The sequence below is a fragment of the Maniola hyperantus genome, chromosome 13 (genome assembly GCF_902806685.2).
Source record: "Maniola hyperantus chromosome 13, iAphHyp1.2, whole genome shotgun sequence".
Classification (NCBI taxonomy): domain Eukaryota; kingdom Metazoa; phylum Arthropoda; class Insecta; order Lepidoptera; family Nymphalidae; genus Maniola; species Maniola hyperantus.
In genome coordinates, this window is record NC_048548.1 from 1,017,354 (window position 1) to 1,033,146 (window position 15,793).

Genomic DNA, 15,793 nt, shown 5'->3' on the forward strand with positions numbered 1-15,793 from the left:
GCTATATCCTTTTAAACTTTTAAGGATCATGAAGTACTAGCAGTTGCCCGCGACTTCGTCCGCGTTAAATTTCTGGTTCCTCATGAGATCTAAAAATTTTCCCGCTGCAAAAGGCCTCACTTACCTACTCACTCAGTCTCACCTGAAGGCACGGAACCCAGAATACCGAAATGCCAATTTTCATGTCTCTAACTTCAAAAACATAGGACTTTCATACAACCTTCGACCCCCCCTTTCACACCATTAGGGGGGGAATATTTCAAAACCGTTTCTTAGCTGACACCAGTGGCGTGCAGGTCATAGAGGCATAAATGCACTGCTTACCCCAGTTGTAATAGCTCAATGCGTATTTTTCATTATGACCTGCCAGTAAACAGGTTCACACCTAACTAATGCCTACCCTGGCTTCAAACCCTGTGCACGCCACTGGCTGACACCTACGTCTTAGAAAGTGATCGCCATCTCGACCTGTCGCGTACTAAGTATATGCAACCTTACCTCGTTCTCGTGTTTAGCATAACAGCCGTAACGCGACTCCGCAGAGCACTACACAACGCACTTCAAAGTTATTGTTATTATACTTCCAAAACTCGCGCGAGCTTACGGAATTTAGATGTTTAGTATGCAAGAGATACTTGCTTACAAGATTACAGCTTCAACATGCTAAATGCCCCAGTACACGTTGGCCAATATTCGGCATAATGTCGGTCAATGTGTTTAACCTCTGTTTGCAATTTATAAATGTGCAAAATCATGCAACAGCAGTGATAAACAATTATTTCAAGGCGTTGCCCTATGTTAAATCAAAATCAATAGTTAAGTACATTACTGCACGAGACCGGGAAGTAAGCGTTTTCTAGTCGAGTGTGAGTTATACGGTCGAGCCTTGGCGAAGACGTCTATAACACAAGGCCAGAAAGGCACTCCCGGTCGAGGCATGTATAATAGTGCTTTTCTAAAAAATTAACAAGTACCTACCTACCTAAATTATTTAAAAAAGTATAAATCATATTTTGCTAATTCGGCCTCCGCTCTCAAATTAGGTGTGCAATCGAATTCTATACCATCCTCACTTGAACTCATTTTATCTGGATTCTAGTAGGTAGTATAGTACGCGACAGGTCGAGATGGCAATCGGGGAGGGAACGTCCCGCACATCCGCACAGCCCCCGAGCTAACCCGGTGTGGGCAACCGCGGGTGTGCGGGCGTCCCCCGCTTTATACCCCGGTTGCCATCTCAACCTGTCGCAGACTATACCTATCTACATACTATTCATTTTTAAAATAATATGCAAGCAGAAAACATGTGTTTCACACAATTTATACAGAGATACGCTGGAAGTTTCCGAATAATTACCAACGCAAATTAGACACGGCGAAAGAAGTCACTTCCTGAAACATGATGAAATACCCACTTTCCTACATCGCACTTTAAGGCTGAAGCACATTGTGTTGTGAGTTGTGACTTGTGAAGCGAGAGGGAAGTTCGTGTTGTCTTGCGTTGTTGTCACTTAAGTTCCATCAACAACAGCTGGATTGCAGTGGTTTCGCTTTTTATAGGTTCTTGTAAAACCTATAAAAAGTGAAACCAGCGAAATTAGGAAGGCTAAAATAGGTAAGTACCTACTTAATAAAGACACGAAAATCCATATCCATACTAATATTATAAATGCGAAAGTGTGTCTGTCTGTCTGCTAGCCTTTCACGGCCCATCCGTTCAGCCGATTTTGACGAAATTTGGTACAGAGACAGCTTGCATCCCGGGGAAGGAAATAGACTACTTTTTATCCCAGAAAAATTAAGAGTTCCCATGGGATTTTTAAAAACCTAAATCCATGCGGACGAAGTCGCGGTTACCACCTAGTCTACCATAAATGCAGCAAAGCACAAAAATTGTAATTGTAACAATGTGATAAATAATCACAACTTTCGTTCTAACTTAGGAAGCTATAAAACAGCTTGTCACCAGTCACGTCACGATTCACCACAACCACAGTAATGTGTTTGCACCTTTATTAGCTCCACAGACCACAGTTGATTGTTGGCCAGAGAATGGAGTCGAGCCCTGGGACGCCGAGATTAAAGTTTACGATTTAATAAACTGCATTCCCGAGTCCCTAGGCTACAGGCTACAGGCTACACTACAACAGGCAGGAGCTTTGTGTTGTCTCGTTAAGCATTAAATATGTTGAAACCTTAGCGGTAATTACGGCTACGAAACTTATAAAGATGTAGTTCGAGAAAATAGTATGTACTAAGTACATCTTTTTCCATTCCAAGTTAGCCCTTGCTGCGATCTTCACCTCGTGGTAAGTGATGTTGGAGTTTAAGGTGGAAGCGATAACCAGGAAGGGACGTGATTTATTTTAAACCCATATTTATCTATCAGTTTCTACGCGGCATTGTACCTACCGGAACGCTAAATTGATAAATAGCTTGGCGGCACAGCTTTGCCGGTAGAGTGGTAACTATTCACGGCACCTCCATAGACAATATTCTTCACTCTATTCACTCGGAAGGGTCAGTTTTTTATCAACCCATGCCCCTTATCGGTTTCTACACGGCATCATATCGGAACGGTGCCGGTAGAAAATAATGTATGTAGGTACATTGATCTTTAGGAGATAGCGGATTTGTAGAGCATTGTCTGTCGTTGAGACCGATAAAACGTCATATAGGTCTGAGTGACAGAGACAACGCTCTACAAAGCCGAAATGTCATTCTAAAGACCATGTACATTATTTTCTACCGCGTACCTACTGTAACTAGTCAGTCCCACCATAGACAATATTCATCATGGTCATCAACCCATCGCCGGCTCACGACTGAGTACGGGTCTCCTCTCAGAATGTCATGAGAAAGGTTTGGCCGTAGCCTATTGCGCTGACCAAGTGTGGATTGGCAGACATCACACACCTTTTGAACACATTATCGAGAATTGCGAAGTGCATTGTGCTCAGTGTGGCACTACTGAAAGCCATAAAGCAAATTAAGAAGAATTATCGAGAATTCTCAGAGGTGCAGGTTACCCCACGATGTTTTCCTTCACAGTTAAAGCAAGATATTTAATTACTTAAAACGCACTTAACTCCGAAAGTTATAGGTGCGTGCCCGGGATCGAACCCCCGACCTCCGAAGTCTCTTATACTTTGTAAAAATAAAACTCGTGAAGGTGTTTTACGTTTTTATTAACTTAATCCTATACAAAGTCATCACTTAACCTCCTTCACTTGTAGACCTGCAACAAAGGGCACGTGTTATCATCAATGGAACTAAATAGGGAAGAATGGAATGTTTGCACTTTGCAGAAAAGGAGACTGACCATCTTTTAAACATTGTTGGGTCCAGAAATTGAGGAACCGTTACCAGTTCTAAATTGGTTTGATTTGTTCGATAAAAATATCTCCTTTAACACTGCTTTTGTTTCAGTTTGAGTTAGAATTGCATAATCAGATGTCAGTCAGTCAGTCAGTCTGATGTTTTATTTGCAATACATATGTGAACTTTTACAATATATAGGACTTTCACCTGTCATTTTTGCCAGTGTTCTGGTTACAGTTGAAGGTCGTTGACCGAAAAACCAGACGTAGTTTGAGCAGAGCCATCGTAGACCACTCGGATTTTACTTGATTCACTGGTTAGTTTTAGAACTGGATGATGAGGAAGATAAAATGACGTTTCCGATGGGGGTTTGTCATATACAGATAAATGTTTAAGGTCTGCATACTCCTTTATGAATTCTACGTATAATTTTGCCTCTATTTGCGTTTGTAGCTCATCGAAATCCGTAAACAATGTTTCAAATCTGCTTAATTTAATCGATAACTTGCTGATTTCAACTGGCGAGATCGATTTGCAACTAGACAAAAATTCTAAGTTATTTTTTAACTTAGTGAGCCGGCCTTTAAATGAGCTACGCTTCGCTGTTAAATCTCTAAGGGTAGCCTCAAGATTCTGTTCTTCTAGCGACATTTTAAATAAGTAGTGTTACTGTGTTATTAATAAAATAAAATGGTAGGTACGATACGCTCCTATACTTCGATGTATTACCTGTATAATATCCTTGTTTAAAACCAGAAAGAGTGTGTACATACCTGGCGGGAGGCTCTGCTTGAGTTTCTCCGCCTTCTCCTTGTCTGTGATGACGAGTGTGTAGAGGAAGCGCGAACAACGAACCTTGAATTTCACATTCTCAGGGTTCTTCTTTATCTTCACCGCTGCAATATACACAAAGCGCTATTTATGGTGACTTCAGTACAAAACTTATGCTATTAAGACTTATTTCAATTTTCATGGTTTAAAAGCAATGGGGGTTATTCTGTTGTACACAATCTCTAACCTTTTTAGGATTCCGTACCTTAAAAGGAAAAACGGTACCCTTTTTTATAAAAGAATATTAGCCATGTTAAATGACTAATATTCCCCTTTCCTCTCCAACTAAGCATCAGGCTTGTGCTAGGAGCAGGTACGACAATAGTGCAACGGGCGGGGTTTGAACTGTCGACCTTTCGGTTTTCAGTCCACTCCTTTACCGGTTGAGCTATTGAGGATATTGATATTATTACCCTTATAGGATCACTTTGTTGTCTGTCTGTCTGTCTGTCTATCAAGAAATTGGCAGATAGGTACATCTTATAGCTGACATTTGGGGAAAACTGTGAATAAACTGTTAGATCACACAAAAAAAATTAATTGTGGTCACGAACTAATAATTAGTATTTTCAACTTTCAAAGTGAGATAACTATATCAAGTGGGGTATCATATGAAAGGTCTTCATCTGTACATTCTAAAACAGATTTTTATTTATTTTTATGCATCATAGTTTTTGAATTATCGTGGAAAATGTCGAAAAAATACGACTGTCGTACGGAACCCTCATTGCGCGAGCCTGACTCGCACTTGGCCGGTTTTTTTTACATTCATATGTACAAGTTATTTTACTATAGTTGAATGTCTTTTTAGGTGATTGCATTTTTCAAGTAATCACATGAACTTACAAGCAGTATTCTTAGCACTACTTTGTATAATTTTTTTTCAGCATATTCAAAGAAAATGCTGAATACATGAAGAAAATGATAATTAATAGGTTATTAGGGTTGTTTTCAAGTAAAAACTTACATTTAGCATCTTTCCTTCTCGCCTTCAGGAGGAAGTCCTTTATATCTTTAATTTCACGTGGCTGAAAGAGTAACACAAATATATACTGTTCTTTCACTATAATACACAGGTGCTATGGACAGACCACAAATAGGTTTGTTTTTATTATTATTTTGGTAACAATACGTGAATGGTTCTATGAAAAACCATAACTCCCACAAACTTTATAAGCCGCTACGTCATTTTAAATCTTAAAATATGTCTCAAATAGCCAAAAATAGTAAAAATATGTACCATGTTGTGGCGATTCCTTGACACTCAGCTGTAATAAAAAAACAACATTAAAGAAACACTGGACTAAAAATACTTATGCTATTATGTAAAATATTAAATTATCTAAATAATTTGAACAAAAAAACGTATTAAAATGAGTTGTATTAGTTGATTTTATTTGATTTCTCCGGTATTCACAATTTTGTAAACTTAACGCACCTGTCAAAGTCAGCAAAGAAATAATTGTTATTGTTGTCTCTGTCATCACTGTCAAGTGTCAAACACAGACTGGCACGGCACAGATTATGAAACATGTTTTTTTAATTCACGTCGTAGGATGTGCTTGTTTTAATCAAAATATGGACTATTTGGACTATTAAATCAATTTGCTTAGCAAAAATATAAGAAATGAATCGAACTATGACAAGAATCGATATTATATTTGGCACCAAAGTTTGATAGCATTGCATTACGATAATCGCAATACTGTTATTGTCTGAAGCCTGCTAGATTTGCTAAATTAGCTGCATTAAAATATTATTATTGTAGATAAACATCAGAAAAGAGTCAACTTACATGAAATGATTGCGATGGTTAAGCTTAGCAGCTGATGCCTGACACTCATCAGCAATAGAATAAAGACAGCAAGCATGAGCTCTGTTTTGTCCCGGAATCTTTGTCCTACGGCAAAATAATTATTAATTATTAACTAGTTATTTCACACTTGAAATGAAACCTCTGACGTTTCGGAGTGGTGTGTTTTAACTAGTTATTCACTGGCTGTAACGTTGTAGGAAAACATCGTGAGGAAACATGCATGCCTGGAAAATATTCCATAATATTCTCAAACGGATGTAAACTGTGAAGTCACAACTCTGCCAATCCGCACTTGGTCAGCGTAGTAGACTCGCCTTTCCAACCCCTTCTCATTCTAAAAAGAGACCCGTCACCCTTGATCAGTTAATGAGTAACTAGTAAATCAGACTATAATATAGCTATTGACGCATTGACGTAGTATTACTTTACTCTATGCGTAGCACCCTACTTGCACATCCCTAGGCCGCGTCGAGAAATGTCAATTTATTGCTGCTGCATTTGACATTTTTAGCTAATAAAATAAATAAAAGGTGATTGTCCTCAAATACGAGAAACAGTTTGTGACCTTTGTAGTGATTTGTGATTTTGGATGCTGGTGAAGTGTGTAAATTGAAACATGCAAGCGGAGGCTGGCGGTAGTGGTAGTGGGGACTTGGGCGGCACGAGGAGTTCGGGCCGCGGGGAAGGTGGACTGTAGCGGTCAGCAGGCGCCGCCATGGGTAGCCGTGAACGCGTGCGGAGCAGCGCGCGGCTCAGCGGCGCCGGCGGCGTGGCTGCGGGCGCGGCGCCTCCCAGTTGTGAGGAGGAGCGACTAGCGGCGGCCGCGCTGCGTCGCGAGCGCGCCGCCCGCGCGGCTGAACGGGCGCGCGAGGTGGAGGACAGTCCTCAGGAGCTGCGCGACAAGTGCCGCATACTTGCGCGGGCGTTGCGCGACGCTAAACATCTCGTGGTGATTATACACAAACATTCTCATTGATAAAGTTGTTGTTTTTGTGATTGTGATAGGCTAGTAGTTAGAACATCCGCCTCTTAATTGGAAGTCGGGGGTTCGATCCCGGGCATGCATTTTAAGTAAGTTATTAACTATCACTTGTTTTAACAATGAAGGTGAACATAGTGAGGGAACCTACATACCTGAGAGTTCTCCATAATGTTCTCAGAGGTGTGTGAAGTCTGCCAATTCCAATGCAGACTTGGTCAGTGTGATAGGCTGTGGCCTATCTCACTCTGAGAGGACACCCACCTTCACTCTGGGCTGGTTTCCGCACTTAAACATTTCCGTCTGTTGTGCCATCACATCACCCATGTTCTGTAGGGTTGATCATGATGATGATGTAGTTTGTATTTTTGATGACCACGAATGCTCTGGTAAGAGTGTTACGGCAAAGAAGAAGAAAGTTATATTCGTCCTCATCATCAACCAATATCAACTAATAGACGTCCATTGCTAGAAATGCATATCTTATAGGAACTTCCACAAGTGGTCTTGTGTTGCCATTTTCATATGTGGCAGGTATGATTACTGAAATGTTTAGGACAGACACCAGAGTTTAGGGATCACCAAATAATACACATTAAATTGCAACATTCAAACTAAATATTATGATGACAACTGACCTACACAGCAAGATTAATTAAATCGTAATATACATATACCTAACATGACAAATACCAAATAGTTTTTTTTTAAATATATCCATACTAATATTATTAATGCGAAAGTGTGTCTGTCTGTCTGATACGTTGAGGAAAAAATGAGCCAGCTGTTCTGTCACCAGATGAGGCTATTAATCGTGGTGAAATGTCAAATAAGGTCAAATAGTAAGTGCCATAGATGCTTTAGTTGTCCTTGCTACATGACAAACAGTCCTTTGAGTTAACAGAAGTTTTTTACCAGTTGATTCCTGTGATCAGCTGTTTGCAGGGTTGTCACATTGAAGTTTTTATGGGGACTTTGAATACTTTCACATATTTCTGAATTAGAATCAGTGTGTGTTGCCGGTGTGCGCAGGTGTACACGGGCGCGGGCATCAGCACGGCGGCCGACATCCCCGACTACCGCGGGCCGCGCGGCGTGTGGACGCGCCTGCAGCGCGGCGAGCGCGTGGCGCGCGTGGAGGTTGCGCGCGCGCGGCCCACCTTCACGCACATGGCGCTGTCGGCGCTGTGGGCGCGCGGCGCGCTCAAGTTCGTGGTGTCGCAGAACTGTGACGGGCTGCACGTGCGCGCCGGCCTGCCGCGCCGCGCGCTGGCCGAGCTGCACGGTGACATGTTCGCCGAGCGCTGCGCCGCGTGCCGCCGCGTGCTACTGCGTGCCTTCGACACCACGGCGCGCACGGCTCGGCACGCGCACGGCACGCGGCGCCTGTGCCATTCGTGCGGCCGCGAGCTGCAGGACTCCATCGTGCACTTCGGTGAGCGCGGGCGCGCCGCCTGGCCACTCAACTGGGCGGGCGCGTTGCGGCACGCGGCGGCCGCGGACGTGGTGCTGTGCCTGGGCTCCAGCCTCAAGGTGCTGCGGCGCTACCCGCGCCTGTGGCGCATGCGCAGCGCGCCCGCGCAGCGCCCCGCGCTCTACATCGTCAACCTGCAGTGGACGCCCAAGGACAACGTGGCCGCGCTCAAGATCAACGCGCGCTGCGATGACGTGATGGCGCAGGTGGCGCGGCGCCTACGCCTGCGCGTGCCGCGCTACGACGCGCGCGCCGACCCGCTGCTGGCGCACGCGGAGCCGCTGGCGCCGCCCGAGGCGCACACGGCGCCGCCTCACGCGCCGCCGCCGCCGCCCGCGCCCGCGCCGCCCGCCTACTACGCGCTGTCGTCGCCCTCCGCCTCCGACTCGGACGACGAGCTCCCGCTGCGCCACCTCGCCGACCGCCTGCGCGCGCCCGATGCCCCGCTGCCGTCGCCTCCCGCGCCGCCCCCGCCTCTCGCGCTGCCCGACCTGCATTCGTTCCAGGTAATGATGTTTTACTGTTAATGCTTTACACAGGCTACACTCCAGATAATAATTTTAGTAAAGTACCTCTATCTATTTAGAAAATATTATTTTATCCTTCCAGGTAGCAATGCAAGCTGGCGAAACTACAATATTGTTGCGAGCGAGGCACGCGCCGCCCGACACTCCGCACCTGCCGCCCCTCGACCTGTCCGCACGCCCCGCCCCTCTGTCCAGCAGCACGGGTGCACTGCGGCGGTTCCGTATGGTGCGACACGCGCCCCTCAATGGTGTACCTCTCACTAACGGCCACCACACTGTCGAACTGCACTCGTCACCCCGTCTAGAGGTCAAACTGAATTCGCCGCCCCATATAGGGGTCAAACTGGAGTCGCCGCCCCATCTAGAGGTCAAACTGAAGCCACCACCTTATTTGGAGGTCAAACTAAAGTCGCCATCCCATCTAGATGTCAAGTTCGAGTCACCGCCCCAACTAGGGGTCAGACTGAACTCGCCACCCCACCTGCAGCTCAAACAGGAGTCGCCGCCCCATCTAGAGGTCAAGCTGGAATCGCCGCCGCCGGCTAAGATTAAAAAAGAGGAGTACAAGAACGGTGAGGTAACAGGCAATGGTGCGTGGTCGCTGGGCTCGCAGCTTCGGCGTCTGCTAGAGTTACAGCCGCGCCTCGCGACCGTCTCGACGACGCCGCGTGATAGTGACGAAGCCAGCACTGCGCTCGCTGCTGCTATCATCCAACGCGCTGTGCTGTTGTGCCGCGCGCACCTCTACTCCGGCCTCCACACTATCATCCCGCCCAAGCCTCTGCCCCTGCCCGCCCCGCCCACGCCTCCGCCCCGCATCAAGCAAGAGCGCGAGGCGGAATGCACGTGGTGTTTGCGACGCTACTCATCGCAACGCTGCCTGTGGTATGGACCGCCATTACGAACTCCGCCTGAACGTAGAGCGTGGCGTCGCGAGAACGGACGGCGGTATCTATGCGCGTGCTGCGGAGAACAAGGTGAGGAACATGGTGGAGATAGCGGGGCGGATGGGGTGGTAGAAGGCGGGGGTTGGTACGGTAAAGGGTACCGCAAGGGGAGACGCAAGCGCCGGTAGCGCGCGCCCGACGCCCGCCCAGGCGTCTTCCGCCCCGCCCCCGCCCCAATCCGCGCCCGAAGAAGAGCCTGCGCTGTTGGCTAACGACATAGAAGGTCATACGTTGTTGGATCAAGTAAAACCTGGACGGAGTTAGCTTGTTAAATCTTTAATGTTTATCGATTTTCGATATAAAAATCGCAGCTATTACTGATATCGTCAACAGGAGAGTCCTTGGTGGAAAAGGTCATGACCAGTAATGGATTGTGTTGTACATATTATGAAATGCATTATTATATTCTGAATCTTATGCCTCCTTTGACCTTTCAACCTTCTGGAAAATACATCCATACTTCTGGAAATCAGGGGAAAAATACTTTTCCACGAATGTCTAGCCCAACCACATTTCTAGACAGCCCAATGAGATTTATTAATATTTTACGTATTTTATGTTGTTGTATGTCTTGATTGATTAGTCGGTCACACTGATATAAAGCGTAAAACATAACTCCTAACGCGCCATTTTAACGTATGTGTCTACACAAATTTCAAACCAGGGGTTGAATTTTCAAATATCCTTTCTTAGCGGATGCCTACGTCATATTAGCTATCTGCATGCCAAATTTCACCCATATCCATCCAGTAGTTTGAGCTGTGCATTGATAAATCAGTCAGTCAGTCAATTTTCCTTTTATATATTTAGATTTAATGTCATGTAATTTTTAATGTCATTTTAACTCTATGGGTCATGTCATGATCACGACCTATAGGGTTAAAATGGCACGCGAAAAGTCATTTTGTATAGACTATACACAGTTTGACACAGATAGCAAGCTTTAGCTCCGTCCAGACTCCAGTGTAATAATTGATCTGAGGCGACCCCACTTAAGTGTAAAGTGACTTTGTGTGTGTAAAATTATGACTGTTTGACCAGTGAAGTGCGATCGGAACTATGATATAAGTTATTTAATTAATTTGAGAATAATTAGAGCATTTTCGTTATAATTGTGAGCATAAATTGAATGTGTAAATAAATAATTAGGAAATATAAATGTCACAATGTGTGTAAATTGTGTGTTGAGAATGAATTTTGAGGGAATGTATTGTAGAAATGAAGACTTCATTGTTCTTATTTATTTATGACTAGCGACCCGCCCCGGCTTCGCAAGGGTGCAACGTAGATACTAATGTGTCATTGCCTCGGAAACTCTCAAATGAGAGGATTTTTTTCCGACCAAATTCACATTACTTCAATTTCTCTAGGGATCTCTAATTTTTTGAGAATTAAACTATAGCTATAAACCTTCCTCTTGAATCACTCTATCTATTGGTGAAAACCGCATTAAAATCCGTTGCGTAGTTTGAAAGATCTACGCGTTCATACATACAGACGCGAGACGCGACTTTATTTTATACTATGTAGAGATAATCATCACAATATGTTGTGATGTGTTGGTAACACAAAATAGGATGTCAGCATTATACAGTATGCGCCAGAAAATGACGTACCTTTAGAATGCGATTTCGGCTTTGTAGAGCGTTGTCTCTGTCACTCACACCTATGTGTTGTTTTGTCGGTCTCAACGACAGAGACAAAGATTTACAAAACTGCTATCTCTTTCTAAAGGTCGATGTACATTATTTTTTGCGGCGTAGGTACTGTACATAATGTTCGTGACAGGTCGACAAGGCAATCGGGTTGGGGACGACTCACGCTATCCCGCACTGGGTCCACCTGGCGTCCCCTCCTGTTCCAATCCCATAACGAGCAAACAGTACAGGCCCATATGTTTAATAAATGTCATTGCTAAAACCCACGAAAGACTGTTAAATACCCGACTGACACAGGAATTAGAGAAAAGTGGAGGGCTAAATAAAAATCAGCACGGTTTCATGCCTGGGAGAACAACTATTGATGCTATTGATGAGGTAGTCCTCGCAGGAAAAAAAGCCAAAGCAGATAACAAATGGCGTCCCCCCTGGGCCCCGCCTCATACCCCGATTGCCGTGTCGACCTGTCGCGAACCATACTTGTTACCAAATGTCTTAACATAGGAATGTACATAATGTTCTGAGAATCATCATCAAGAGTAATGTTACATGGTTGTGATCGAATAGTTCAGTGTGGAAGCATCATTATTATTTACTAGCTTATGCTCGCGACTTCGTCCGCGTGGACTACACAAATTCCAAACCCCTATTTTACCCCTTTGGAGGTTGAATTTTCTAAAATCCTTTCTTAGCGGATGTCTACGTCATAATAGCTATCTGCATGCCAAATTTCAGCCCGATCCGTCCAGTAGTTTAAGCTGTGCGTTGATAGATCAGTCAGTCAGTCAATCCTTTTATATATTTAGATTAAGATTATGACCATTTGCATTTGTATTTGCATAGATATGAAAGTAAATAATAATTGTAATGTGCAAGTGTTCCCAATAATGTTGTCAATTCAAATCCCTAAGAAACGGATTAAACATGGAAGAAACGTTATGGCTAATTCTGTTGTATCTACACAATCTCTAATCTTAAAAAAAAATTGATTAGTTTAAATCTAGTGCTATCCTTTTCCACCGGGAGCATTGTGAAAGAGATAGCAATCAGACCTCTCATTTTCGTTTAGGCAATATAAATTATTTAAAGAAATGTTGTTTTTTAAATAATGAATTTTGCAAAATATACAGGTGCAAACAAATATGTAGATTCAAAATAATAATTAATAGAATAATAATTATATTCAATTCTGTGATTTTACATTCTTATGTTAGCAATAACCCAAACAATTGTACAGAGTAGGTATTCTATAGTTGTAGCATTATGTTAGACTGACGCCACACGATGCGTTTCCGATGCGTTTGACGCTACGGCAAAAAGTACAGTACGCAGCAGAAAAAAATGTACTTTAAAAAAAAAATTAGCCAATGATGTAATATTCCCCTTTCCCTTCCAACTAAGCGTTAAGCTTGTGCTAGGAGTAGGTACAATAGTGCAACGTGTGGGGCTTGAACCGGTCACCTTTCGAATTTCAGTACACTCTAACCGTTGAGCTATTGGGGCTGTACATCGACCTTTAGGAGATAGCGAATTTATGTAGCATTCAACCAATTTCTTATGTCTACTGCAACTGATGATTGTTCTGCTATAATCATTGTATGTAGGTCTTTAGATGCTCTAACAAAATTTCCCCCATTATCGCTCCAAATTTGACTGCAATGCCCGCGACGAGCGACAAATCTTTTAAATCCGGCTCGAAGGACCACAATGTTTACTATTATAACAAAAACCCGGGGAGAAAGTATTAATCTTTAATTTGCTCATAAACTTTCTAACAACACCTTTTAACAAAACTTTTTATCTATATATAAACAAACTAGTATTTTGCTCGCTGCTCGAGCTGCTAAAGCAGCTCTCGAGGTCTATAATCGCAATTTTGAATAATAAAAAAATTTGTATGAAAAAATAAATTCCGCCATTTTGAATTTTTTTTCAAGTCATCGAATAGACCTTTGGATCCTGATCATCTTTTGCCAAGAAACCACTCTTCCATCTTTCGCACCCTCCGAGATGGACGCCGATGAAATTTGTATGGCGGCCATCTTTTTTTCGGAATTTTGAATTTTTTTCCAAATTTTTGGCAATTGGATGAGGTTTCGAATGACATTTGCTCGAGCACCTCCCACCTATCTTCAATACCTTGAGCGTGCCCTTCACCCGTCTCCGAAATCCTCAATCATCAGCTCCCTCCATGTGTTGCCCTAAAGGAATCTTAGTCTTCTGTATAAAACCTTAAGTGAAAAAAAAAAGTTTCATACAAAATTTTACAGGAGCAAATTTTTTGAAAATCTCGGCCGCCATCTTGTTTTTCCAATTTTTTTTACATTTTCTAAAAATCTTTTACCAATATCTTCAATTGTTGCAAGTTGTAACAAAATCGGTTGGAAAACAAAAAAGTTACAAAAGTCAGGTCGGCCGCCATCTTGTTTTTCTGAAATGTCATAATTTTTCCCAACTCAAATCCTATTCCTGAACATATCTCCCATACATTATTATATCATTTTCTGTCTCTTTCTAGGAGAATAATTATGTCAATGGGTGAGTCAGCGGAAAAAAAAAAATTCCGCCATTTTGAATTTTTTTTCAAATCATCGAGTAGATCATCGGATCCTGATAATCTCTTGCCAAGAAACCACTCTTCCATCTTTCATACCCTCCGAGATGGACGCCGACGAAATTTGTATGGCGGCCATCTTTATTTCGGAATTTTAAATTTTTTTTCAAATTTTTGGCAATTGGATGAGGTTTCGAATGACATTTGGTCGAGCACCTCCCACCTATCTTCGATACCTCGAGCGTGCCCTTCACCCGTCTCCGAAATCCTCAATCATCAGCTCCCTCCATATGTTGCCCTAAAGGAATCTTTGTCTTCTATATGAAACCATAAGTGAAAAAAAAAAGTTTCATACAAAATTTTACAGGAGGGAATTTTTTGAAAATCTCGGCCGCCATCTTGTTTTTTCCAATTTTTTTTACATTTTCTAAAAATCGTTTACTAACATCTACAAGAGCTGCAAGTTTAAACAAAATCGGTTGGAAAACAAAAAAGTTACAAAAGTCAGGTCGGCCGCCATCTTGTTTTTCTGAAATGTCATAATTTTTCCCTACTCGAATCCCACTTCTGAACATATCTCCCATACATTATTATATCATTTTCTATCTCTTTCTAGGAGAACAATTATGTCAATGAGTCAGTCAGTGAGTCAGTCAGTGGTAATTGAGCTATATATAGTATAACTAGTATTTTGCTCGCTGCTCGAGCTGCTAAAGCAGCTCTCGAGGTCTATAATGGCCATTTTGAACAATTTAAAAAAAGTTTTAAATTTTGTATGAAAAAATAAATTCCGCCATTTTGAATTTTTTTTCACCCATCGAGTAGACCTTGGGATCCTGATCATCTCTTGCCAAGAAACCACTCTTCCATCTTTCATACCCTCCGAGATGGACGCCGATGAAATTTGTATGGCGGCCATCTTTTTTTCGGAATTTTAAAAAAAAATTCAAATTTTTGGCAATTGGATGAGGTTTCGAATGACATTTGGTCGAGCACCTCCCACCTATCTTCGATACCTCAAGCGTGCCCTTCACCCGTCTCCGAAATCCTCAATCATCAGCTCCCTCCATATGTTGCCCTAAAGGAATCTTTGTCTTCTATATGAAACCACAAGTGAAAAAAAAAAGTTTCATACAAAATTTTACAGGAGGAAATTTTTTGAAAATCTCGGCCGCCATCTTGTTTTTACAATTTTTTACACTTTTTCTAAAAATCGTTTGCTAATATCTTCAATTGTTGCAAGTTGTAACAAAATCGGTTGGAAAACAAAAAAGTTACAACCGTCAGGTCGGCCGCCATCTTGTTTTTCTGAAATGTCATAATTTTTCCCTACTCGAATCCCACTCCTGAACATATCTCCCATACATTATTATATCATTTTCTGTCTCTTTCTAGGAGAACAATTATGTCAATGAGTGAGTCGGCGGAAAAAATAAATTCCGCCATTTTGAATTTTTTTTTCAAGTCATCAAATAGACCTTCAGATCCTGATCATCTTTTGCCAAGAAACCACTCTTCCATCTTTCATACCCTCCGAGATGGACGCCGATGAAATTTGTATGGCGGCCATCTTTTTTTCGGAATTTTAAAAAAAAATTCAAATTTTTGGCAATTGGATGAGGTTTCGAATGACATTTGGTCGAGCACCTCCCACCTATCTTCGATACCTCGAGCGTGCCCTTCACC

The 15,793-nt window shown here is 42.7% G+C and overlaps 2 protein-coding genes across 2 annotated transcripts; one reads left to right on the forward strand and one right to left on the reverse strand.

The window, feature by feature from the left end:
- Window positions 1-3,171: 3,171 nt before the first annotated feature.
- On the reverse strand, window positions 3,172-5,548 carry RpL38 (ribosomal protein L38). The gene is made up of 4 exons (XM_034974434.2): window positions 5,393-5,548; window positions 5,120-5,180; window positions 4,095-4,217; window positions 3,172-3,238 (listed from the first exon to the last, which is right to left on the reverse strand). Exons 1-4 carry the CDS (start codon window positions 5,393-5,395, stop codon window positions 3,213-3,215), a joined length of 213 nt encoding a protein of 70 aa, XP_034830325.1. The 5' UTR covers window positions 5,396-5,548; the 3' UTR covers window positions 3,172-3,212.
- Window positions 5,549-5,606: 58 nt separating this feature from the next.
- Sirt7 (sirtuin 7) lies at window positions 5,607-13,091 on the forward strand. Its single transcript, XM_069502799.1, has 3 exons — window positions 5,607-6,917; window positions 7,980-8,927; window positions 9,031-13,091. Exons 1-3 carry the CDS (start codon window positions 6,684-6,686, stop codon window positions 10,021-10,023), a joined length of 2,175 nt encoding a protein of 724 aa, XP_069358900.1. The 5' UTR covers window positions 5,607-6,683; the 3' UTR covers window positions 10,024-13,091.
- Window positions 13,092-15,793: the final 2,702 nt, after the last annotated feature.

What these genes read in the sequence shown, in the direction of transcription:
- Sirt7 (XM_069502799.1), top strand. Translation starts at nt 6,684, where the DNA reads ATGGGTAGCCGTGAACGCGTGCGGAGCAGCGCGCGGCTCAGCGGCGCC. An exon ending in GCGACGCTAAACATCTCGTG is followed by an intron (nt 6,918 to 7,979) that starts GTGATTATACAC and finishes CGGTGTGCGCAG; the next exon opens with GTGTACACGGGCGCGGGCAT. An exon ending in CCGACCTGCATTCGTTCCAG is followed by an intron (nt 8,928 to 9,030) that starts GTAATGATGTTT and finishes TTATCCTTCCAG; the next exon opens with GTAGCAATGCAAGCTGGCGA.
- RpL38 (XM_034974434.2), bottom strand. An exon ending in GAGAAGGAAAGATGCTAAAT is followed by an intron (nt 4,218 to 5,119) that starts GTAAGTTTTTAC and finishes TGTATATTGCAG; the next exon opens with CGGTGAAGATAAAGAAGAAC. An exon ending in CAAGCAGAGCCTCCCGCCAG is followed by an intron (nt 3,239 to 4,094) that starts GTATGTACACAC and finishes CCTTTGTTGCAG; the next exon opens with GTCTACAAGTGAAGGAGGTT.